The sequence below is a fragment of the Littorina saxatilis genome, linkage group LG15, assembly GCF_037325665.1.
Source record: "Littorina saxatilis isolate snail1 linkage group LG15, US_GU_Lsax_2.0, whole genome shotgun sequence".
In the NCBI taxonomy this organism is placed as follows: domain Eukaryota; kingdom Metazoa; phylum Mollusca; class Gastropoda; order Littorinimorpha; family Littorinidae; genus Littorina; species Littorina saxatilis.
Genome location: NC_090259.1, coordinates 37,567,325 through 37,592,822, shown reverse-complemented (window position 1 = coordinate 37,592,822; position 25,498 = coordinate 37,567,325). Strand labels below are relative to the sequence as shown.

Sequence of the window (25,498 nt, the reverse complement as noted above, 5' to 3'; positions counted from 1 at the left end):
CCTACTCCGAAGGAGACACCCGGGATCAGGGCTCCCAGGGATCATGCTCAGCTGTGGTCCATCTCGTGAAGGGAAACCAGGTCAGTGTGAGATTCCTTTCCGGCAATCCCATGATCTGGGCTTCAAGGCTAGCTTCCTTTTCGGGCGTGTTAGTGCACTCGGACTGAGCAGGTTCTCTGAACCTTGTTAATAAATTGGCAGCCGTAGCGGACTCAAAGAATGTGCTGTGTCTGGTTTGTGAATATAGATGTGCTCACTTTGTGTTGGTTGTAGCTGGGTATGTGTGCGTGTGTGAGTGTGTGTGTTGTGTGTGTATGAGTTAGAGTGTGCGTGTGCGTGTGTGTGTGTGTGTGTGTGTAAAATTGATAATACAGCTTGTTGCAGAACATTCAATACAGGCGCAGAAACACACACACACACACACACACACACACACACACACACACACACACACACACACACAGGAACACACACACACACAGGAACACACACACACACACATACACACAGGAACACACACACACACCTAAAGTGTGGATGGTTACCTAAGAGGCGGCACTGGGTGTAGTGCCTTTCTAGTGCACTTGCACTACAACAGCACTGGGTGCAGTACTGTACTCGCTCCGGCATCGAAAAATTTTGCACTAAAAAATGCACAAAATTTGACCTATTTCGTCGCCTATAGAGGACGGAAAGAATGTCATTTTGAACATTGTTATGACATTCTTTCCGTCAAAAAAGTCAATTTAACGGTGTTAAATGAAGCGACCATCCACACAATTAGGTTGCCATCCAGAGTTTAGGTTGCCATCCACGTGTGGATGGTTGCCTTATGGTGATTTAGGCAACCAAACCTGTGGAAACATGGGTACACACACACACACACACACACACACACACACACACACACGCGCGCGCGCGCGCATTCAATACACACAAAACAAAGACAGGGAGAAATCAAGCAACAAATTCCTCAAGTATTCACAGATTTTATTCCATTGAATTGCACTTTTACACACACTCCTTTGCAACGAATAAAATCATGTTCCTCAATAACTAGCGTCAGTCAGAGCTGGCGTGCCATTTGATGTAAAACTACTCAAATACATTGAAACAGATGTAGACATAAAAGAATGACACTCTCGTAAATTAAACGTGGAAGCACTGCGTTTAAAACAATTTTTAAAAAAGGGCAAAAACTACTGGCAAGACTGGCATTTGCAAACAATAAGTTACACTCTCTTGAGTCCCCTCAAGTAAAGGAGCTGAGACATAAGGCTAGTAAATCGGACGGAAATGGAAGGAGGGGGGGGGGGTATCGAAGGAGACAGAAAGATGCAAAGGGGGGAGGGGAGGAGGCGGGGTTAACGATGGTAAAACAAATAGCTAATAAAAACGACTGAGTGTTTTCTTCTAATATATAATGAATACCATTTTTCGCTAAAAATGTAATGCAAATTTCAAAAGTGCAATGGAAACACACACTCTCACTGACTAATTTGCACAACAACATCCATATTTTCCCCTCCCGCAAATGTACAGTTCTATGCCTTTCTCCGTTTAGTCAGATTGTGCGGCTGTGAAGGAGAGTGCAGCAAGAGTAAGCAGAACAAGTGATCGTCGTGCCTCTCTGGTCAACTCAAGTCTGGTGGCCGGTGCTGACGAAGGTGTTGGCGAGGGAGTAATTGTCCGTGTTTAAAAGAAAAGCCCACAAACAATCCAACAGAATCAACCTTAATCATCATTCGAACAAACTTTGCAGAATACAATGACATTTAATGCATTGTGTTGTATTCTGCGAAGAACCTATGTCGCAGAGCTTGGCTGGCGGTCACCCGAGTCTGAGGATCGTAGTCCAACATGCGAAGAACAACGTCCTTGAACTTGACCAGCTGACCTCCGTCCTGCCCATGTCCACCGGACTTCCTCACGACAAGGATGCTGTCCAGTTTTCTCATCATCACCAAAGACGGGCGTTTCTTGCTCTTGGTCTTCATCAGAGTGTACGTTCCGTCCGGAAGAACGTCAAAGTAAGTCGTAGTGTTTCGAGCTCTGTCGAGGATGTGTCTGGACGGAGGTCCAAGAACAGCTACGATTTTTCTCATCTGGTCGGTCTTGTCCGATGCGTGAAACAGTCGCTGACCGGTCAGCATCTCCACGAGGATGCAACCGAGACTCCATACATCCACCGCATGACCGGAAGGAAGTCGCAGCGTCACTTCCGGGGCGCGGTAGTACCGAGACTGGATGCCTTCGTAGATCGTCTCTTTCCGGTGAAACTGGGAAATCCCGAAGTCAACCAGCTTCACTCGGCTACAGTCGGGTCCGTGGAAGACAATGTTCTCCGGTTTCAAGTCACCGTGGATGACAGCGACCTCAGGCTTTGCTAAAAACTCCAAAGCTTCGCATAGCTGTTGACCAAGAAGTCTGGTTCTTTCCATGGTGAATCTTCGAGCTTTTCCCAGAGCTGCACGCAGGCTGTCGGAGAGCAGTTCAAACACCATGTATAGCTGATTTTCTCGTGAGAAGTGGTCTTTCAGCTTGACGGCGTATTTGCTTTCTCACGGCGGTTCCCCCTTTCACAGATGGCATGATTAAGTTTGCTGCTGGCGCCTGCCCATGCAGCCCCTGCCCTGCTTATCTGTTATCACATTCCTGGCCCCGCTGGGGCTTCAGCCTTCTTTGTTCCACTTGCTGGCAGCAGAAAATGAGTCAATTTCCCACGGTTTAATTGCCTTCCTGCCACTGCCTGGCAGCAGAACCAGATTTTTTTATCTAGTTTATATCTTGAAGAGCCCTGTCTGGAGCACTTTCCATGTGGTTTCGTCTTAAAGACTTTTTGTCTTGTATTAGTTTCTGATCATCAGAGTACATGTACGCTGTGTGTTTCATTTGTGTGGCATTGTGTTGTGACAGGCAAATTTTTCACCCACTGTTCAGCAGAAAAGAAAGGATTGAATCATAGTATTATTACAAGTGACATCACACTCAGTTATTTTGTGCAGCAGTGTGACCTAATATTTCCAGTTTTCTTCTTTGTCTTCATGTGACAGTGTATGTTTGGTATGCAGTGTGTTTCATAATGGAGCATACTGAAACTGAACATCTAATTTGTGTTAATGCATTGTGTAGACTGTGTGGGGAACGCTCTGCAAGAACAAAAAAAGATCGACATTGTAATGTGAAACTGTGTGTGGACTATGCGGACAAACTGAAAAACTTTTTTAACATTGATGTATCTTCTGATATTAGTGCAAAACATTCGACCACGTTTTGTCAGAAGTGCTATTCAAAGCAATTAAACCGTACCTCAAACACAACAGCTGATCGTGTTAAGGAACAAGCTCAAGCCATTAGTAACATTTGGTGTCAGTATGATTCCAGCCGACCCTGGTTTGCTGGTGTCAGTATAATGTGAACAGCCTTCTTTAAATCTACCCCAAGATACATGGAAGTAAATCTAGCTATAACAACAACAACAACTGCCGTGTGCTGACATTTTGGAATACTGTTTTCCTACTTGGATACCTGTAAGCGGGCTCAAGAAAAGATACCTCACACACACAAGGTAAAAATCTTTTAAGTGTCAGCATGAACATCTGTTAACATTAACCTTGCAGATTTGTTTTTAATTTGTTCTGTCTTCAAAAGTGGACCGTGGCGCGGTCTGTAGCCACTCAAATACATGTCATTAATTACATTGTGCCGTGTGTACTGTTCTCTGTCTGTCTTCTTTCAGCAGGCTACAGCAGTGGCACACCTACAGCATAGTGGTCATATTTAGTATCGTTTGAAAGTTTATGGTCTTGACTACAAGGCTATGTGTAAATAACACACACGCTGACATCGTAATTCAAGAGAACTAACAAGATAGAAGTGTTTTCAAAACACACAGCTTACTCGCAAGGCAGAGATAGCAGTGCTTAGCTGCCGAGAGGTTGAGCTAGGCCGCACTCTGGCCTGCTAGTAGAAGGGAGCTTTTCTCTTAGCCTTCTACTGCTGAGATGGCTTGTGTGGGTGATGCTATCGCGCGGTTGTACAGTAACTGTGTAGCCAGCGCTGAACCGGGGGATGGGTGATTAATTACCGCTGGCGGCCTGGCACTGAGGAAGGGGTGATAAAGGGGTCAGATTCCGGCTGTGTCTGTGAACTAAACCTAATAGCAGAAACTGCCGTGTTCTGGGTCATACACGTGCACGTGCTGCAGAATGGTCAATTCTCTTTCAGTTTTCTTGTTCATTCCCCGTATGCCCTTTATCTTTTTGATTGCAACGTACTCTCTGTCTTTCGTGTCGTACGCCTTGTGGACATCACCGAAGGAGCCTGATCCTAGACGGACTAATATATTGTACCTGTTGACGTCATCACTGTCTTCTACGTCACTTTCGTCTGCGTCATTTTCGTCATCAATCCAACATCCGTCGCCAGAATTGTCTGCGTTGCTCTGCTGTCTCTGGACATTATCAAAAGACATGCAATTGAAAGTATCAGTAACACTATCCATGTCTATTTCAGTAGCAGAGTCCGATTTAACATCAGAATTAGTGTCAACGTTGACCAACTCAGGCCGAATGGAATGAATACTGGCGCCACACGACTTTTGAGAAGCTGTATCCTTGGCGCCACTTTGAAGAGTTTTCACAGACTTCTTACTGGATGCAATTGTCCTGTTTGGTCGCATGTTGTTGATGTGGCTGTCGTTGTGATCTGTCTTCAATCTGAACGAACAATATATAGCTTCAATTTAGACAACGCCAGCAAGGGTACAAATATCAATATGAGGCTTATATCGCGCGTATTCCGTGGGTACAGTTCTAAGCGCAGGGATTTATTTTTTTTATGTTTTTTATTTTTATTTTATGCAATTTATATCGCGCACATTATTCAAGGCGCAGGGATTTATTTATGCCGTGCGAGATGGAATATTTTGTACACAATACATCACGCATTCACATCGGCCAGCAGATCGCAGCCATTTCGGCGCATATCCTACTTTATTCCCCCCTCTGCTTCTTTACCTCTGTAAACTTGTAGGGGTAGTTATTTTTCGATAATGACCCAGCAACCAAACAAATAACGACCCAGCAACAGCCTGAATCCTCGATAGTGCAATGGGTTGAGAGGTACTAGGTTGTCCTGTTTCGGTACTACTTTTTGCGACTGAAAAGTTCCGAACGCTCTAATGTATGAAGTATACATCTCTGGAGCAAACAATACAAACATACCGCATTTAAATTAACAACTACAGGCCTGAACACATGAATCTCCATATAAAATCCATGAGTTCGGTTGTTTTCTGAATCTAGATCTGCCGTGCACAAACCGTTCATCACAAGCAATTTCCCAAGGCAAGTAACTCATACTTTGTCTAGCGACAAGAGTAGTTCCCCTTCTTTTCACTCAGTTCCTTCGACAACAGACTGCAATCCGACGGTCAGTTTTCAACAATATTTCATTTAATAAACAGATCATACGCAACCAAATGCACACATCTCATCAATTTAAACAACATAAAGGGGTTTCATACACTATTTTCCCCAGAAAACTGAACTTCATACAGTTTTTAACGTTGGAACACGGGTGCAAAAGTTCGTCTGCTAGTCCCATTTGACGAAAAAACATTATCCTAAGCGATACCAATACATATACAGAACACACAATATCTGCCTTTGCCGCCACAGCAGAATAACAGCATATCTGTGTACTTGATTTTAGCCCAAAATAGGAAAACTGACAAGAAATGTTAACAGAATGGAATGATTTGCACGGAACTATACAACCGCGCATTAATCGATCGCCTGCGCAGGTTGACTGGTTGAGAGAATAGGATTCGATCAAACTTTCGCAAAAAAACTCCTCTTTTCTTTGAATAACTGAAGAAAGGAGGAATAAAGAGGTTACACACCTCGTCTCAGTGATTATAAAAAATAATGGTCTCAGTTCGCTGTCATGAAAAAGCTCGCTAAAGCTCGCATTTTTCATGATCCGCTAACTTCGACCATTATTTTTGATAATCACTGAGACTCGGCATGTAACCTCTACTTTCACGGCCTATTATTCCAAGTCACACTGCTACTTTTCCACCATCAGTAAAAGCTCTAAAAATCATATGTAACAACTCAAAAACCAATGTTTCTTCAGTGAAGCGCTGGGTCAGTAATATAACGCGACGGAAAAGAAACGTAAAGCTGTGTTCAACAAATATGAACAGATCTCACTCTGCGTGTTAGAAAGCACGTGCGAACTAACAGAAAGTATACTGTTTTAAACCATAGACCAAAATTAATAGCCTGGACCGCCAACTCGTCACGTGACCCTTCGAGGCTACGACGCTCGACTTTCAGGGGCGCTTTGCGTCCGGTTTGAAAGGCCAGCGATTCGAAGAGAGTGAAAAGAAAGCACGCTCCAGTTATTTGTGACAATGGGAGGTGACAATGAACTGGATTTTTCAAAACTCAAAACTAAACTTAACAAAACTCATCGAAAAACATGTTCCATATGCACTTTAGCTGAGTTTATTTTAGCATTTTCAGAACTTACCTCGGCAACTTCGTCCATGTTTACAATCGACACCGGATATGACATCCCCCTGATTTCTGAAAGGCCATGTAAGCGTAGGTTCCTAAATGCGAGAGGCCGCTACCTCGTAATAGAGAGAAGGAGCGGAGAGAGAGCTAGTTGGCGGTCCAGGATAAATGGATAAATGGTCTATGGTTAAACATAATCATGCTAAGTGAGCGAACGCACAACTAGCGAATTCCTACTAACCGAAACAGGATGAGCAAAGGGACTCTGAGTGATAATCTACGAAAGGCTGCCAAGCTAAAAACTATGCGTGTGGGGAGGGGGGGGGGTGTATGTGTGTGTGTGAGTGTGTGTGTGAATGCGTGTGTGTATTTGTGTGCGTGTGTGTGTTCGTGTGTGTGTGTGTGTGTGTGTGTGTGTGTGTGTGTGTGTGTATATATATGTGTGTGCGTGTGTGTGTGTGTGTGTGTGTGTGTATATGTGCGTGCGTTCGAGCGTACGTGCGTGCGTACGTGCGTGCGTGCGTGCGTACGTGCGTGCGTGTGTGCGTGCGTGCGTGCGTGCGTGCGTACGTGCGCGCGCGTGTGTGTTTGTGTGTGTGTGTGTGCGCGTGCGTGTGTGCGTGTGTACGTATAACGGAACCGAAAGTTTTATGAAGAAGCAGCTTGGGCAAACAATTACTTGTATTGTCCCTTACACCTGGGAAACTCTGAAAACGGATGGATAAAGTGATCGAAGAGTTTTAGCCCAATTTACAGTGATTCGCTTTTTGGTTTAAACTGTTTTATTCATTTGTGCATTATTTACAAAAAACGCATATTGAGTAAACAACAACAAGCATAATGCCTATAGTGGTGTTTACAGTTAGAAAATTACATATAAATGGCGGCTATTGTACAGTTTAAATGAAGAGCAAGCAAACATGAAAGGAAATTGGATAAAAATTGTACATCAAAACAAAAATCCGTTTAAGAATACATATATAATATTTATGGTGTTAGCGAGTAAGAGATAGGGAGGGAGAGAGGGAGGGAGAGAGGGAAAGAGGGAGAGAGAGAGAGAGAAAAAAAAGAGAGAGAGAGAGAGAGAGAGAGAGAGAGAGAGAGAGAGAGAGAGAGAGAGAGAGAGAGAGAGAGAGAGAGAGAGAGAGAGAGAGAGAGAGAGTGAGAGAGAGAGAGAGAGACGAGTAGACGTATCGATTTTGCTTTCACTTTACATGTTTATCTGTTCGAAACGGCCGGACTGTCCAATAAATTCCTGCACTGTTAAAAAGATTTTTTTGTTAATTTTTGTTTGCAAGGAGGGGTTTCCATGAAGTAGAATATCTGTGTGTATGAGGTTGTTGGTTAGTTTGTTGATTGTGTTGTTCCTTGCAGCTAAGTGTAAACGGCATTCTAGTAAGAAGTGTGTTGCAGTTTCTGTTCCATCACCACAGTCGCATACGCTGTTTTCCGCAAGGTGTCGCTTTTTCATTTTCGAAAAAGTCTTAAAAAGATCAACATTGCCCCAAAGCATTTGCCATGCATACTTTGAAATTAAGTTCGCTTATATTTATCGATCGTTCGTAGCGAGTGAAAAGATTTGTACAAATTAATTCAAATTGATCCGACACATGCAGTGCAACAGGTGCGTTAATGGAATTTTTCTCTCTGTGTTGAAATAGTGACACCTGTTGAAAATCGACACAAAATTCAGGCTACCCCGTGTTACCTGTAACAGCGCACAAAAACACAAAGACGTTTTAACAGCGAACAGCGCGAAACCGGGCAAATCCACCTCCACATCCACAACGCAGCCACTAATAACTGCATTAATCATTAAACAAAATCCCGCAATTTCCTATAACACGAATCTTAAACCGGTCAAATACAAAAAGGCATTATCCCTTTGGTAACAATAATTAACAACATCAATATAAACTTGAATACGAAGGTTGAAGACTGAAACAATCAAACATTTTACACTTGATGAATGCCCCCAAAAAAGAGTTATATGTATAAGGGATACATTTACCAGTGATTTTCACCGTTTCGGAGCAGCCTCGATAAATGCGAGCTTTCATTTCCTTTTCAAACGTAGATCTTCGTTTCTTCAAGTGCAATTTTTTTATATATATAGTGATAGGGGAATAACTTACCACTGTCTTTTTCCGCTCAGGTTGATTTCTTCATGACTTCCACGGCTTGAAATTCAAAGATCTTTGCAATTCGATGGACAGAGAATGACTGAAAACCTCGATGCTCACTCACAGCGCAACTACGCATGTTGCGACGGATGCTGGCGGATGTTTCTCCTGTCAGGGCACCTGTGATTCGATGGATTCACGCACAACTTTGACTTCAATTTCCGTGTTCATTCAAAACCACAGAGCGTGTTATCCAGGGTCTTGACACCACAACCACCGCCCTTTCCCAATCAGCTTCCATCACCATATCCCCCCCGTGTTCATTCAAAACTACAGAGCGTGTTATCCAGGGTCTTGACACCACCACCACCACCACCCCAGTCCCCCAGCATACCTCTCAATGGCCGATATCGTATTAACACCTTGAAACACCTTGAGCCTCAGATCCAAAAGGTGGTGATCACAACCTGAAGACGATAATAGAAACCGGTAGACAAGAAGTGAAAGAGATGACCGCTCATGCATGACCAACCGATACGTAAACTCTGCTCGCCGTTTCGCTTGCTGCCTTAGGACATCGGATTCAAGATTCAAGGGGTGAGGGGGATTGCTGGCGAGTGGGGGGGCGGGGGGGGGGGGGGGGGAGGGGGGCTGGTACATCGCCGTTGTGTCGAAAGATTTGTTTGTTTGCATTGAGATGTGTTATTCAGTTCTGGATAACACCCACCAACTCCCACATCCTTTTGTTGTGTCTCCTCGCTTACGCCTGGCTGATTCTGAATACCACAAGCCTTCGCCTCCGACGAGTAGAATACTCTGACCCAATCGGCAGCACTGTCATTAGAAACCAGTCTGAATCATCTTCGTGTGTCATACTAATGAACACTTATGAATCGTCCCTTCTAACTGGAGCTCACGGCGATGTACAATAGCAAACTACACACAGACAGACAGACACACAGACACACACACACGCCGCTGTATTTTAGTGTGTGTGTGTGTGTGTCTGTCTGTCTGTGTGTGTGTGTGTGTGTGTGTGTGTGTGTGTGTGTGTGTGTGTGTGCGCGTGCGTGTGTATGCTTTCGCATGTGTGTGTGTGTGTGTGTATGTGTGTGTGTGTGTGTGTGTGTGTGTGTGTGTGTGTGTGTGTGTGTGTGTGTGTGCGTGTGTATGTTTTCGCATGTGTGTGTGTGTGTGTGTGTGTGTGTGTGTGTGTGTGTGTGTGTGTGGATACTAAGATATATATATAATAACAAAATTAGTAACAATGTTTACATGCATGACTTCAATTATCACTTCAATTGTGAAGAACAAAGCGGACTCTGTCCGGAAAATAAGTCTGATATTAACGCTCCTCTGAGGACTTTCCAGCCAAGCAAGTAGAACACATTTTGCTAGAAAACATTACGCAGGGACTTTTGTTCCCAGAACTCAAAAAGTCAATGCAAGGGACACATTTTCCCAGTATACAGATTTCGCCGGACTTTAAAACGGGCAGACATTTTATCCTTCTGAACTATTTTATACCCCCCCTCACCCCCTGACACGATATAGACACAGCAACAATAGTAACTATAGGCGAAACTGATACGTGCCCAATACCAAACTTTTATAACTTTTATCAACGCAACTTTTAACTTTTACAGTCCCTCTCCCGTCATCCTCCCGGCCCCACCCCCACACACCCAACTTTTTCTTAGCGTACAACCACCACCTCATGTCCCAAATAGAATCTTATTCTGGGGACACAAATAGAAATTAGCAGAGCATCCTTCCACACCGGTCAGCATAAGCTTTAGTAAAAATAAATGTGCAGCGCTAAAGAGCATCTGTCTGTTCGTTCCGCCTGTGTGATTTAGATCAGTCCGTCGCTCAGGTCACAAGTTTCACGTTGATTTCTTCTTCTTCCCGTGGGGGACCGGATCCAATTTCTTGAATGTTGAAGGTCCCGCGGTGATTTACGGGGTATTACAGCAGAATGGCAAATCGAGCCTGGTTATATTCGGGTTGATATGTGTTATGTCCATCTTTTCGTCAGATTGATCTATATTATCTTTGTTAATTTCAAGGGTTGTTGTTGCTGGTTGGCTCACGAAGTGTAGCCTATGCGTTGGTAAACTTTGTCTGTCTGTGCGTGCGTGCGTGCGTGCGTATGTATGTATGTGGTAGAAATTTTAACATTTGAAGACGTCATATTACCTTGACGTCACATTATGACGTAAGAGGGTTAGACGTCACGCGAAGGAATGACTGAAAGTCTCGGTGATTGTTATTTTGAGCGGACCGAGACTAGTTGGCAGTCGTGTCCCTGTAGTGTAAGTAGGCTACATGCAGACAGACAGATCTAGATCTAGTGTCTCGCTTTCTTGCACAGTTTCACCTATGCTCTTTGTGTGTGTGTGTGTGTGTGTGTGTGTGTGTGTGTGTGTGTGTGTGTGTGCGTGTGTGTGTGTGTGTGTATGTGTGTGTGTGTGTGTGTGTGTGTTTATGTGTGTGTGTGTGTGTGTGTGTGTGTGTATGTGTATGTGTGACGGAGTGATTGAGTTTGTGTTACTGTTTGTCGATTTCTTACGTGAGCCTTGAAGGCTTCGCCTCTTTTTTGTTTGATTGTTTTTTGTGTGTGTTTGTTAGTTGTTGTTGTTGTTGTTGCTGTTGTTGTTGTTGCTTCTTTTTCTTGAAGTTGTATGCCTGCTTGCCTGCCTATCTGTTAGTTATGGGCTTGTATGTGGCTATTTTCTTCTCTTTTTATTTTAGGCTGGCGGTTTTGTTTGCTTGTTTGTTTCTGTTTTCTCATCGGTTTGTTTGTCGCTTTTTCTAAAAGTATTGGTCTGTCTCTCTGTCTGTCTCTCTCTGCCTGCCTGCCTGTCTGTCTGTTTGCCTGCCTGCTTTTCTGTTTGTTGGGTTTGCCTGTCTTGTGGTTATGGGGGTAGTGTTAGGATTGTTGTCTCTGCAGGACTGTTTTGTTTATTTGGTTGTTTGTTTGCCAATGCAGCTTCAGAGAACGTTTTTATGTAATGCGAGCTTTCATTCCAATCCCATTTTAAAAACAATCACTAGACGGACAAGCAAACAAGCAAACAAGCGAACAAACACACACACACACACACACACACACACACACACACTCACACTCACACACACACACACACACACGCACACGTTTGCGGACCGGCACTCATTCTTTCAAATACATAGTTTTTCACATCATAGCCATTCTTGCTTTTTCCAAATTTGGAAATGTTTAATAGCCAAATATTAAAAACAAAACAAAACTTTAAAAATGTACTCTGCTTGTTAAATTTGCAAAACATAACAACCCGACATTGTACACTTGAACTGCTTGAACATAAAAGAGATAACAGCGACAACACTAAGTACAATAATAATAAATATAATAAAGGCCATAGCTTGATACTCATATAGCACCTGGTATGAACAATACCTGAAACAAACAGAATAATGGATTAGCTTATAGCTCGTTGTTGATCCTAAACATCCTTCTAACATATTATATCCATACATTGTTTAATAAAACTTTGTTGAAACAAAACATGACAATATGAATGGTTCATGTGGATGGTATGAATAATCGACAAGTCCACTGATTTTAGACAGAAAACGGACATTTCATCTGTTTCAGGTTTCGAAATTGGGGAGGGTGGGAATGGGTATTCATCTGTTTCAAAACGAGAAAATAAGAGAGAAACAAGTCTAATGAATATGAAAGGAAGGCAAAAGGCGCAAACATCCATTGTTGAAGAAATAAACACACAAGAGGCGAAGCCATCAAGGCTCACGTAAGAAATCGACAAACAGTAACACACACACACACACACACACACACAGACACACACACACACACACACACACACACACACACACACACACACACACACACACAGAAAGAGCATAGGTGAAACTGTGCAAGAAAGCGAGACACTAGATCTAGATCTAGCTGTCTGTCTGCATGTAGCCTACTTACAGGGACACGACTGCCAACTAGTCTCGGCCCTCTCAAAATAATAATGACCGAGACTTTCAGTACTTCCTTCGCGTGACGTTTAACCCTCTTACGTCATAATGTGACGTCAATGTAATGTGACGTCTTCAAATGTTAGAGTTTCTACCACAGACATACACACGCACGCACGCACGCACGCACATACGCACATACGCACGCACGCACAGACAGACAAAGTTACGATCGCATAGGCTACACTTACGTGAGCCAAAAACTAGCGTCTTTGCATTAGTCACTAATTTTGCCTTGATGCCGCAATTTTTTTCTGTTTCTATCGTTACCGACAAGATTATCAAATGAATGTATGTTGTTCCTGTGAGTATATATAAAAATAAAATCAAATTAAAAAAAATTGCCTTGAAGAAAAGTTAACACTGTAAGTTGCTTACAGTGTCACTCTAGATGGGCCGAATCTTCATTTCGCTGAACTTTAGAGCGTTGATCCCTCTGTTTGAAAAGGCGTTCCAGTAGAACGGGAGGTGAATACCATCACGGCTATTGGGATTGTATGGCTTGTTCAGGTCGGATTGGGAGCAGTACCCGTACCACCAGGCGCCGTGGCTACCCTGTGCACAGCTCTTCCCGCTGAACGTGTCATGGTCCCTGTCCTTTGTGGAGAACTGGAAACCACGGTGATAGGACAGGCTGTCCCCTGGGGATTGATAGTCATAGGGTTGTCAGTCAGTGTGTGTGTGTGTGTGTGTGTGTGTCTGTGTGTGTGTGTGTGTGCGTGCGTGTGTGAGTGCGTTGCGTTGCGTGCATGCGTGCATGTGTGTGTGTGTGTGTGTGTGTGTTTGTGCGTGTGTGTATGCGTGCGTGCGTGCGTTGCGTTGCGTGCATGCGTGCATGTGTGTGCGTGTGTGTCTGTGCATTCACATAATTCATGCCACGAAATCAATAAATTACGACATTTACGAGGGTGCTATAATTAAGTTATGCATATCCGAAGAACTTGAAGGTAAGCAATATATTTCCAATAATATTAAGATAGTGCTACTGGGGTGTTCATCTATCTTCTATTCACGTCTGTGTTGACGCATATGGTAGTGAGCACGGCAGATTTGGAGAATGTTTATGTTTTTAGTACACGAGAAAAACTCCTGTCTTTGTTTTTACCGATAACGTTTCTATCCATTTATTGTTTTCCATCATGTTTTGATCCCGCCAAGTTCTGCAAATATGTTGTTTTTTTACAAGAAAGAGAGAGAGAGAGAGAGAGAGAGAGAGAGAGAGAGAGAGAGAGAGAGAGAGAGAGAGAGAGAGAGAGAGAGAGAGAGAGAGAGAGAGAGAGCGGGGGGAGAGGGAGAGGCAGAGACAGATATATAGGAACAGAGACAGAGTAAGAGACAAAGCGGGGGAGAGAGAGACAGAGAAAGAGACAGAGAGAGAGAGGGAGAGAGAGACACACAGACACAAAGAGAGAGGGCGAGAGAGAGAGAGAGAAAGAGAGAGAGAGAGAGAGAGAAAGAGAGAGAGGGCGAGAAAGAGAGGGCGAGAGAGAGAGAGAGAGAGAGAGAGAGAGAGAGAGAGAGAGGAAAGAGATTTGTTTGCTTCCAAAATGTACCGTGTTTTGTGCTTTGAGTAGTATCATTGCTAGTCACATACCAGCGTTTCCTCCAGTGAATTTGTCAAAGCGCAGAGTGAAGTTGTGAGAGACGTCTTCCACATAAAAGCCGCTGTATGTCGCATTTCCTTTGGTCCCGTCACACTTTTGTAGGTCGACACGCAACTCGAACCTCTGAGAGGTGGTCAGCTTGTGCAGCTTGTCCAGTCCTACACACACACACACACACACATGCACACATACACATCCACACACACAAACACACACACACATACACACACACACACACGCACACAAACACACACACACACACACACACACACACACATACACACACACACACAAACACAAACACACACATACACACACACACACACACAAACACACACATACACACACACACACACACACACACACACACACACACACACACACACACACACACACACACAATGGCACGTAAAAGACCTCGGTCATTCTGCCATAAATGCAGGTGGCTGATAACACCAAAACACGCATACACCAGAGTAGCGCGACTTCGTTGCTGCTAGCTTTCCACTGAGACTATTTCAACAAAATGTGTAAACTCGCAAATTCGTTTCATTAACTTCACCTTATGCATGACCAGTCTACACACTAGCAAGTTTCTAGTTCAAATAGTCTCTTTTAAAAAAATGTCATACAATTCAATGATTTTATATCGAACCTAGCCAGAAGTTGCCCTCCAGGTCACCAAACCCATTGCGATAGTCCGTCCAATCCCGATAGAAGTCCACTGAGGCGTCCTGTCTTCTCTGGAAAACCTGAAAATAAAGACGGCGTTAGGGTACCTACGCGAGCGTGCATGGGTGCAAATATCGAACGTTTAATAAGATACGACACCGATACATGTAAAGCCTGGTGGTGACCTTGCGAGTATTCTGTCTCTGCTGATATGAAATGTCACCAAGACAAACTCTATTCCAGACACTCTTTGTCGTTTCCTCAGGAGACATACATGAGAAGTGACGACATACAAAAGAAATGACAGAACCTTTCCGTGGCGACATTATTCGCATTTATTACGTCATTTCGGACTTCACTTCGCTTTTGACGTCATAGATTTTATTTTAGATGAGAGGGTCATGAAGAGACGTCAAGTTGGTTTTTGCAATAGGTGTCGTATCTCATTAATTGTATCGTTCTGAGGTCTAGTATGCAAAAGGTTTTCATTATTGGCGTATCCTGGTAAAAATGTTTGCACAAAGATGTAAATGTTTGCACAAAGATGTTTCACCAAGACTGGACTGAGAGTCTCTGTTAATACGTGTCAACAGCGAAATAATTCTGTCAGAAAAAAAAGTTCGCGTGAAGCAATATCAAAACATTGTGTCAATCTGTCGACCTGAAACTAATTAAGAGATCAACACTGGAAACCCGAGATCAGACATCATCGAGACTACAGAGGCTTGGTTAGCCGAAATCGAAGACAAAAGGGTTCGCACTGGTCAACGCCAGACATGCGAACATAGGACCTCATTTGCAATGACGTAAAAATAAATGTTGGGATTAAGAATACAATGCAGTAATGTTTTGAGTCTTGCTTGAAATTTGAGATTTTACTTATATAATTTTGCACAATTGTAATGGATGAATTGATAAATTATTTTAAGCTTCCGAGCTGAAATGCAATCCCATTTTCCAGACCGAGTGAAAGATTGTTTGACCAACATTTGTATCCACTTGATTGGTAAATGAAGTCACCACAGTGCGGCCTCAACTTTTAAAGCTGGATACAAATAAAGGATAAAATATAAACTTGTGGGGATATTATCTGGAAGAGTGTACATGTTCCATGAACATCTGTCCGTTAGTTTGTACACACACACACACACACACACACACACACACACACACACACACTCACACACACACTCACACACACACACACACACACACACACACACACACACATACACACACTCACACACTCTCTCTCTCTCTCACACACACACACATACACACACTCACATACACACACACACACACACACACACACACACACACACACACTTACAGTCCATCCTCCATTGTCCGAGGTCTGATCGCAGTAGACACTGACTGATTCTCCTGACAAACACACTGTGTGGATACCGCTAAGTGGGTCAACCGCCAACCAGTCCGCACAGCTAGAGGTATTACCTGGAGAATAACAAAGAGAAACGAAGCAAATCAATAGATGGCTCATTAATAACTGACAACCCAACATTGAGAATTCAGAATAGTTTATTACCAAAGGTTAAAATGTAACCCAGTTGTTGCAGTTTAGAAGATGCACGTATCTACAAAAAAACATTCATACCCCCTCACACGCCACACCTATACTTTTATACAGCGGTAGTCATGCGACCTCAAGTAAATGAAAAGACATCGAGGTAAGCAAGCAGAGCCGGACAAGAGCTCAAGCCCCCCCCCCCCCCCCCCGCCCATTTTTTTGGGTGGCAAAGCAGTAAGTACGGTGGAATTGTAAACTGAAATGTCATTGTTATGCCAGAAAATGGTAACAAATTTAGAAATTGCTTCCCTACAAAAAGGGGGAGAAAAAAAGACAGATTGAGCAATTGCTAAGCTTTGCTAAGCTTTGGCCAACACAATGTCCGGGGGGCATGCCCCGGACCTCCCTAGGAATCTAGGTCGCTTCGCTCATTCATCTAGGTTGCTTTGCTCCCGTTACTTAGCCACCCACCCTAACAAACTAACTGATCCGACTCTGGCAAGCACACAGCATCAAAGCATCAAAGCAATGGCCAATGACCATGCAACAAATCCTTCAAATTCATGGTTTTTACCCTTTGTTTTCTTTTTCAACAATTAAAAAAGGTATTGGTATTTTTTGTGAAAGGTTTTAACTTGTATCTACTCACGAGCACTCATAAGGCAGCTCAGTTTAGTCAGCTCTGATATGGTTTGGTTCAGGTATAGGCTTTGTTCGTGAAGTTGCAACGCCTGGTCCTTCTTCACTTGCACCATATCTGTCATGTTTTCATTTTGTTGCGAGATCTGCAACGCCTGGTGTTGAAGAAGATTCGCCTGGTCCTTGTTCACTTGCACCATATCTGCCATGGTTTCATTCTGTTGCGAGATCTGCATCGCCTGGTGTTCAAGAAGGTTCGCCTGGTCCTCAATCGCCTGCTCTTGCTCCCTCTGGCGGGCATCCAGGAGCGACAACATGACGTCCTTGTCGTCCACGTAGAGCTGGGCTGAAGCGTTCAGCAGGGAGGTAGCGGTCAGACAGCTAGCAGCGGGGGCGGAAAGGGGCAGGCGACAGAAATAGTTACCTCCGTGGACAGGGCTGGACACAGACAGGACGAACGTGCCATTGTCCTGGTAGCTGCTGGTCTTCACCTCACCTGATGGCGTCTGTCGCACAATCAATATTCGACATCGAGAGATTTTAGAGAAAATGAATGCTCATGTAAAGTAGACAACTAGTAAGGAACGACAATGCACACACACACACACACACACACACACACACACACACACACACACACACACACACACATACATATATATATAAACACACACACAAACACACACACACACACACACACACACAAAGCACACCCACACACACACATACACACACACACAAATACACACACACACAACACACACACACACACACACACATACACACACACTCATACACTCACACACACACAAACACACACACACACTCACACACACACACTCACACACACACACATACACACACATACACACACATAAACACACTAACAAACACACACACACACACACACACATACACACGTATACACGCGCAGGCACACAAACAGACCTTCCAGATGACATCAACTGGGGGGTGACCAAGGTCCAGAAATTGACCACAGTGTAGCTGCAGTGACCAGTTCTCTGTGACGTCATCTCGAACCGCGTCACTCAGTGTGACGTAGAGGGCGCCATCTTGTGTAGCTGGCGGTCTGTCTGAAAGGAACAGTGAATGTGCTAATTGATATGACCGCTGTCACAGGACATTATCAACTATATACGCACGTTTTATTTTACTCTTCCTGCCACTGTTGATTCACGAATGTTACATTGGCTTTTGAAATGAAAAAGTCCTAGCTGTTTTGACAATTACAAAATGTTTAACCCTCATCAATAATAATGCAAAAAGATGAATATAGGAATCATGTTGCTTTACACTATTGTATCTTCGGCATCGCTTGCTGGTAGTTGATGCTCATCATAAAAAGCCATCACATGAAAACGCAATTACCTGTAACAGTCAGCGTCACCGTCCTATAAAGTGAAGCAAGAGTACGATTGTTCTGAAGCTTGACTTGCACAGAATAGTTGCCGGAATCCTGAGGTCTGGCGTCGCGTAGAGACAGTCCCGCGTTGGGAAGAAAAGCAACACGCGAGTTTTCCGTCGCGTAGAAATGTTTGCTTTCGTAGGTTGCTATCTGAGTCTTTTCCCTGTCTGGCGCCTGGGAAAATTGTTGCCTGATCAATTTAGTTTAAACCATTGACATTGAAACTATATGCTTACGCGTACGATGTGTGAATGTTTTAATCATATACTCTCTTTTAAGCAACTATTACAATATTTTAATTGTATACATATGATGTGATATTGTTCAAATTCTGTTTTCACTCTAATGAAACACTTGAAATATTGATTTTATGCGCTAAATAAACATCTCTCCGCTCAGTCAGGCTGTGGGGCGAAGGTGATGAAAGGAGAGAGAGAAAGAGATAGAGAGAGCGAGAGAGAGACAGAGAGAGAGAGAGACAGACAGACAGACAGACAGACAGACAAACAGACAGACAGACAGACAGAGAGAGAGAGAGAGAGAGAGAGAGAGAGTGTGTGTGTGTGTGTGTGAAAGAGAGAGAGAATGGTTTGGAAAATATGGTCACTAAGCTGTTGAAATTGGTTAAAGAGGAATACGTTATACCCTTCCCCCGAACTTTATATGACAGAAAACTTTTGAGAAACAGAAACAGCTTGTGTGTGGAAATACATCAAATCTTAATCTTGAAGTAACTTCTTGCACTAAAGAGGTTGTGGTCAGTTACTATCAAATTGCTTTGTGTTGTATATAAAATTTAAGTTGAGGAGTTTAATCACAGGTCCCGGGGCCGATCCGACTTTATTTTGAGTCCACTGGCCTAGTCCACCTTTTTTCCTGATAGATTTGCTATCAAGGGTCAAGGCCAGTTCTAAAAGGGACGCTATCCACACCAACAATTTGTACATCAAAAGAAATTTGTGGGAGTGACTGATAAGAATGGAACGAGCGTATGAGTGTGTGTTCTGCACAGGCTCTGGTAGACAGAAACCAGCTGTAATTCTAATGTTAGCCGCATGCAATCACACAAAAGTGTTGCTAAAAGGTGGAAGCGAATTCGGCGAACCTGAAACCACCAGTCACGGCCGAGCATGGTCTCTCCATCACGTCCCATCACTATGGACCAAGGGAAGGACACGCTGCCTCCTACACATGCCGTGATTTTCGCCTTGTCTTCAGGGCCTCCGTTCCACTGATACGCCTCCAACGCTGTACAGTGAACAGGTGTCGATCAAAAAACTATTGTAATATTATTCATGTCATTTTTTACACCACGTTCCTGTAAACCATCACAGACACTGTCAGGCGTTTACACACAATACAAACACCCTTTCGTTTAAACACTCACCGCTTGAGAACATCCTAGGTGCCCTCCGTAAAGAGCGAGCAATTTTCAAAGAATTTATTTTTGCGTGGCCAGCCGGATTGTCTGATCAGACTTTTAAAATCTAATTAATAATTAGATAGCTTGTTACACAAACATTCTTAAATCATGAAAGAATTCTTTTTTCATCAATTGAGACAAGATCAGTACAACTCGAAGTTTTGAACGTTTTTTAAAAAGGTGGCCCGGAAGTGTGTCCCGCAAAACGTGTTTCTCGTAGCAGACGAATTATTCTGCATGTCGCCAGTTTCTTTGAACGTCAACCGCCACCGCTCAATTCGTGTGACTCGCAGCCGTTTGGTGCGTTTTAGATTCAGAGGTACACAATAACGTGCTATTGCAGATGCAGCGAGTCGCATTGAAATCACAAACTGACTACTAAATTGGGAAAAAAAGGAAAGTAGATCACACGGGTTCACGATGGCTCAGGGGTTAGATAAACCACGAAAACAGGTGTGTGGTTTACGCGAGTTAAATAGTCATTCAAACGAACTGAGTCATTTAATGCCATTAACTGCTATTGCAAGTGTGTTCGATAAGGTCAGAACTGCTTTTTTCATGAGAAGATTTAAATCGTTCTGTAAACCATTTGAGAAGGACTGGGGCTTTAATTACATTGGGTCCAGGTTTCTTGAGAAGAAAACATTGAAATTCACTTGCATTTGTACAGGTTAGTATAACAAGTGTGTTTAAATCTAAATAAAAAAGTTAGATTCGGGTATATAGCTATTCTGATGGACACGTGGGGGAATTCGGGGGCTGTGATTGGATGGTCTCTTCCGATCATCAAAGCATAATGCTACGGAAGTCGGCCATTTTTGCCAATATCCAAAAGCATATTGACAATAACAAAGACGCATGGTTCCGGTTTACCCATCTGTACCACACGATGTTACAATCGACAACAGCACACACTGACAACTTGAAATTCTTCTCGGGAATGTTTTTCAGCTTTACAAATGTCAATAGCATACCCTTTTCTGCTAATTTCCTGATGAAACAGGACTAAACCAATTATTTTCTGTCCCTAAACACCACAAAATGCCCAAAGTCGAAAGATGTAGTACAAACAGGGGAGTAAAACGGAACAGCCGTTTTTGTGTGCCTGTGTGAGCTAAGTTGCCGACTGACACAAACTTTCGCATTCGGCTTTTCTTATCTCGTAACTCCACACTAAATACCCCAATTCCCCTCTGAAGTATTGATGTTCAACCCATGGCACTAACATTCATGTAGTCGTTTATAACTGAGGTTGAAAAATTCGCTTCATGACGAACTGAAAACTTCGCTGCCGTCTGTTCGACTGAATAAAATAGTAGAAGGGAGCAGAACAACAACAAAAATGCAAAACAAACAAGTGTAGAAGCAGCCTGCATGCAAATGAGGTCCCCCCAAAAGTTGAGAGGAATAAGTAAATAATAACACATGGATATGGTTTTCATGGTGCTCACATATTATTTATTAACAAATGCTGAATTCCAGTACAGATTATGTTAACACGAACATCCTTTCTTAGTAAACGATTGTGAGATAGGTTTATAAGGTGCACATGCCCACTGTGATACTCACCGCTTAACGCCACCACAAACAGCGCAACGCCGATCATCCGGAAACGAATCGACGTCATGGTCAGAGGATCATCTGAGTAGAGAATAATACTTTCTCCTCTGCTTCTTCTGCTTCTGCTTCTTCTGTTTCTTCTGCTTCTGCTTCTTCTTCGTTCCTCCACGGAGAGCCCGAATGCCGGTGTAACACGAAATTTTTACTCCGTGAAAAATTTACTCCGGAGTAAAAATGTCGTTCGAAATTCTTACTCCGAGTACACCTTTCGTACGAGAAAAAAACTCCCCAAGGCACGAAAAAATTACTCCCTCCACGAAATGTTGACTCCCCAAATGTTTTACTTCCAGTAAAAATCTCGGACGCGAAAATGGGATGCAGGCGAAGGGATAATGCCAATATGTGATCTCGCACAAACAAATGTCGCGCTACCCTCCCTCCACCCTTTCCACCACCAGGACTAGCAGGGGACAGGGGAGTAAAAGTTGCGTACACCAGGCGTGTGCAGTAAATTGCTCGTGTTAGTGTAGAATCATTTATTCGTTATTTATTCGCCAGGGGAGTACCATTTTCGACCTAAATGTTGACTCAGAGCACACCTGTCGTTCGAAGTAATTTTCTCGTGTTATGGGGGAGTATTTTTTTCGTAAAGGGAGTAAACTTTTCGTGCGAAATTTTTACTCCAGAGTAATAATCTCGTAGGAGTAATTTTCTCGCGTGACACCGGCGTATCTTCTTGATAGATTATTTATAGGCACAAGAAGAGCAGAATAACGGTTGTAGGTCACAATTGTTGCGACGTCTTTTTCAACAAGAACTGGCAACAAAGCTGAGTTCAACGAAATCGGAGACATAGCACACTTATGATACGACGGTTTCATCTTTCTCTCCTCGTAAGAAGACGACAGGGGCTGCGAGGAAAGCGGAAGGGGGGTAGAGGTGACAGCAGTGCAAGAGCCGACTTTCAGATACACACTCACATACACACACACAAAATGCATTGCTGTATGAAATAATTATGAGAGAATAGTACATGACCTTATTGATTTCTACTGAGAGGAAAGAACAAGAGAAAATAACAGCTGCTTGTACCTTTGAAACACATAACCTATAGAAACATTTTATAACGAAAGGAAGGAAGCAAGCTTGCAATATTCAAAGTAATAACACACACACACACAAACACACACACACACACACGCACGCACACTCAAAATCACACACACACACACACACACACACACAAACACACACACACACACACACACATACACACACACACACACACACACACTACCAAGAAAGGCAGGAAACAAGACAATTGTATTAGTTATCGTTAGATTTGACTGTGATATCAACATTTATCAGTTTGAATGTCGAGAAAGCTGAAATCATATCAGATCGAGGTTGCTTTCCCTTGGTAATATTGAGTCAAAGAAACCCACGTGACATTGTAGACCAAGCACAGGTGAGCGTCTCATGGCCGGCAATGTGTGCACAGAGGGACGCGATCACATTGGCAATGCATAGTCAGCTACGATGTGCGTATACTTCCGTGCAAGAAGAGCGTTCTATTGAGCGAACACTGCTGAACACACAGATCGGAGCAAATCATCACTAGGATGTCAGTCGTTCACACGATTTCACTGGCACTGATCGCCGACCTCGCTGGGATACACGCCGCTCACTAGTGATTGGCCTACCATGTCACGTAGTTTTGGTTGCACCGGTATTTCTAAGGGTGAGCAACTCTTCCAAAACACATACAAACTCAGTTAACAGAGTTATTTCCGAACATCTTCTGTTTCAAAAAAAGAGAAAAAAAGAATCTTGTGACTGCGTGAAATGTCATTCAAACCGTGTTAACATATACTTCGCTCAGTTCTGATAAAACTCCCAAGTGCGAACAAGAGCAATTTCGACGCCCGTGAATCTGATTTCTCCGGATTCCGTCGGCCATATTCCTGCAAAGGGAGACGATCCAAGGCAGTTGACGCCGTACCATCCGGGTCCATCGATGGCGCAGCCCTGATTCCGATCTCCAGTTGCAAACTTGATGGGAGCTGTTGCATTCTTCACAGACAGAAACGACAAACAGCTTATAAGAATAAAGCTAATTTATTCGCTGGCACAATCTCTCGCACACTCGTTCATTAATTCAAACGAAAGTTAAAAGAAACCGGATTAATGTATTTTACCAGGTTCTTACATATATTTATCATTTTGATTTTTATACAATGAAAGTTTTTTTTTTTTTTTACTCCCATGAATAAAACTGCCACAACATTTTATTGAGAACAGAGGCAGAAGTATTCCAGCAATATCATAATTGGGCATCTTTGAGCCAGGGTGAGACAGAGTGGGACTGTTACTGGCCAAGAGGAAATGCCCAACAATGTTGCACTTTATTAATTAATCTTACTTTGGAACAAATAAAATTGGATAGAGCCGTGCTGTATGGCAGTACGCTTTCCCCAGTGAGAAAGGAGCCCGAATTTCCATGAGGGTAACCTCACAGGACGATGTGATACTAATACCGATACCCATGCATACCGATACCGATACCAATACCAATACCAATACCAATACTCAACGCTACAGTCACATTTTGCTAACGTAAACACTTACTTCGAATCCGTCCACCGCAGTCTCAGTGCGGTAATCATTGCCTTTCGGGATAGTGAAAAATCTAGAATAGCTGAGATCGTACGACGAAGCTTCGTCACCAACCGCGAAGTTGTCGTAGAAGGCGCTGACAAATGTTCCTACTCCATGAAAAAGGAAGTGGACGTTGTTAGGAGCCTGTGACGTCACAAAATAGAGGTTGTCCATACCGATGAAGTAGTTCTCAGAGTCAGGAACCACGTTGAGGTTGTCACCGAAGCCTGCCTTGAAGGCTGACCAGTTCAGAGGCAGGGAGAGGCTGTTCTTTTTTATCAGAAAGGTGATTCCTCCATATTTCATTCCACACACTACCTGCAGATACAACGAGCACAGGTGCAGTGGCACGACAGAAAAGTTGTTTGATGTATTGGGAACGTCAGCTTTACGGGCTTATATTAAGCATCTGATGCGTTCAAATTTACAAATGTTAACTTTACCTGAAAGTAACGGCGACTCTTCACTAACCAGGCAGTTTCTCGACTGTTTATTTCAAAAACTTTTATTTTGCACAAGAATGACAACATCATAAAACACATAGCCCTACAACAAAAATAGCTGCTGCTGCTGCCGATGATGATGATGATGATGATGATGATGATGATGATGACGACGATGATGATGGTGACGACGACGACGATGACGATCATGATGATGATGTTGATGATGATGATGATGATGGATGTGTCTTTGATGTTGGACCCACATACTTTAAAAGGATGCGGAGACGCAACAGGCTGGATGTCGTACACACCATCATGGTCGGGTGACAGAAACCCCCTGTCATACGGCTCTGTGCAGTCTGCACGTGTAGCACAAAAACACTGTTCCTCATTTCTCGTTTAAAGCCGAACATCCGTCTCCAGGAGACAACGATTTGATACAGGAGTAGGCCACAGAGATATATTTAGTGTTGCAAGCGACACCGGAAATATTAAAGGCACGAGAAAACAGAGCTATATCTGTCGCGCCTGCGATGTTGGTCTTTAATAGAACACATTCATTTTAAAATCCCAACCTCAACCTCCGTCCATTCTTTACGATTGACAGTATAACTCAAATGCTAATATAAAAATACTGGTTTCTCATACAATGTATGCTACTCTTTAAATCCCAATGTATATTTTGAATATCTTTATGATCAGCTCCCCAAATATATCCCAGGATGCATCTCAAACATCATTATTTTATTAATTGGCAAAAAAAAAATCTGGAATGATGAGTGTATAACGTACTGATAGGCAAATGTGAATAACATGAATGTATACGACATGCTTGCATTCATGAGGCTGTGATTGAT

The 25,498-nt window shown here is 43.2% G+C and overlaps 2 protein-coding genes across 3 annotated transcripts in view; both read right to left on the bottom strand.

The window, feature by feature from the left end:
* LOC138949247 (fibrinogen C domain-containing protein 1-like) overlaps nt 1–21,941 on the bottom strand; it is a 27,340-nt gene extending 5,399 nt beyond the window's left edge. Inside the window, exons 1-10 of one of the 2 annotated variants that reach the window (XM_070321026.1) lie at nt 21,547–21,940; nt 19,660–19,802; nt 18,518–18,728; nt 18,077–18,222; nt 17,139–17,634; nt 16,292–16,416; nt 14,942–15,038; nt 14,277–14,444; nt 13,061–13,323; nt 12,077–12,092 (exon numbers count right to left, since the gene is read on the bottom strand). In XM_070321026.1, the coding sequence (XP_070177127.1) occupies nt 13,070–13,323; nt 14,277–14,444; nt 14,942–15,038; nt 16,292–16,416; nt 17,139–17,634; nt 18,077–18,222; nt 18,518–18,728; nt 19,660–19,802; nt 21,547–21,604 (1,698 nt within the window). In that variant the 5' untranslated portion in view covers nt 21,605–21,940 and the 3' untranslated portion in view covers nt 12,077–12,092; nt 13,061–13,069. Of the gene's footprint in view, nt 1–12,076; nt 12,093–13,060; nt 13,324–14,276; nt 14,445–14,941; nt 15,039–16,291; nt 16,417–17,138; nt 17,635–18,076; nt 18,223–18,517; nt 18,729–19,659; nt 19,803–21,546 lie in introns of both variants that reach the window. The other variant, XM_070321027.1, reaches the window with a different exon arrangement.
* Nucleotides 21,942–22,073: 132 nt separating this feature from the next.
* On the bottom strand, nt 22,074–24,996 carry LOC138948112 (uncharacterized). The gene is made up of 3 exons (XM_070319632.1): nt 24,909–24,996; nt 24,166–24,513; nt 22,074–23,610 (listed from the first exon to the last, which is right to left on the bottom strand). The coding sequence occupies exons 2-3, from the start codon at nt 24,499–24,501 to the stop codon at nt 23,416–23,418; spliced, it is 531 nt and encodes a 176-aa protein (XP_070175733.1). The 5' UTR covers nt 24,502–24,513; nt 24,909–24,996; the 3' UTR covers nt 22,074–23,415.
* Nucleotides 24,997–25,498: the final 502 nt, after the last annotated feature.

Excerpts from the sequence above, each read along its gene's own strand:
- LOC138948112 (XM_070319632.1), bottom strand. The coding sequence starts at position 24,501 with ATGAAATATGGAGGAATCACCTTTCTGATAAAAAAGAACAGCCTCTCC. Across the intron at positions 23,611-24,165 it reads CTGCGGTGGACGGATTCGAA|AATGCAACAGCTCCCATCAA; the intron begins GTAAGTGTTTAC and ends CTGTCTGTGAAG.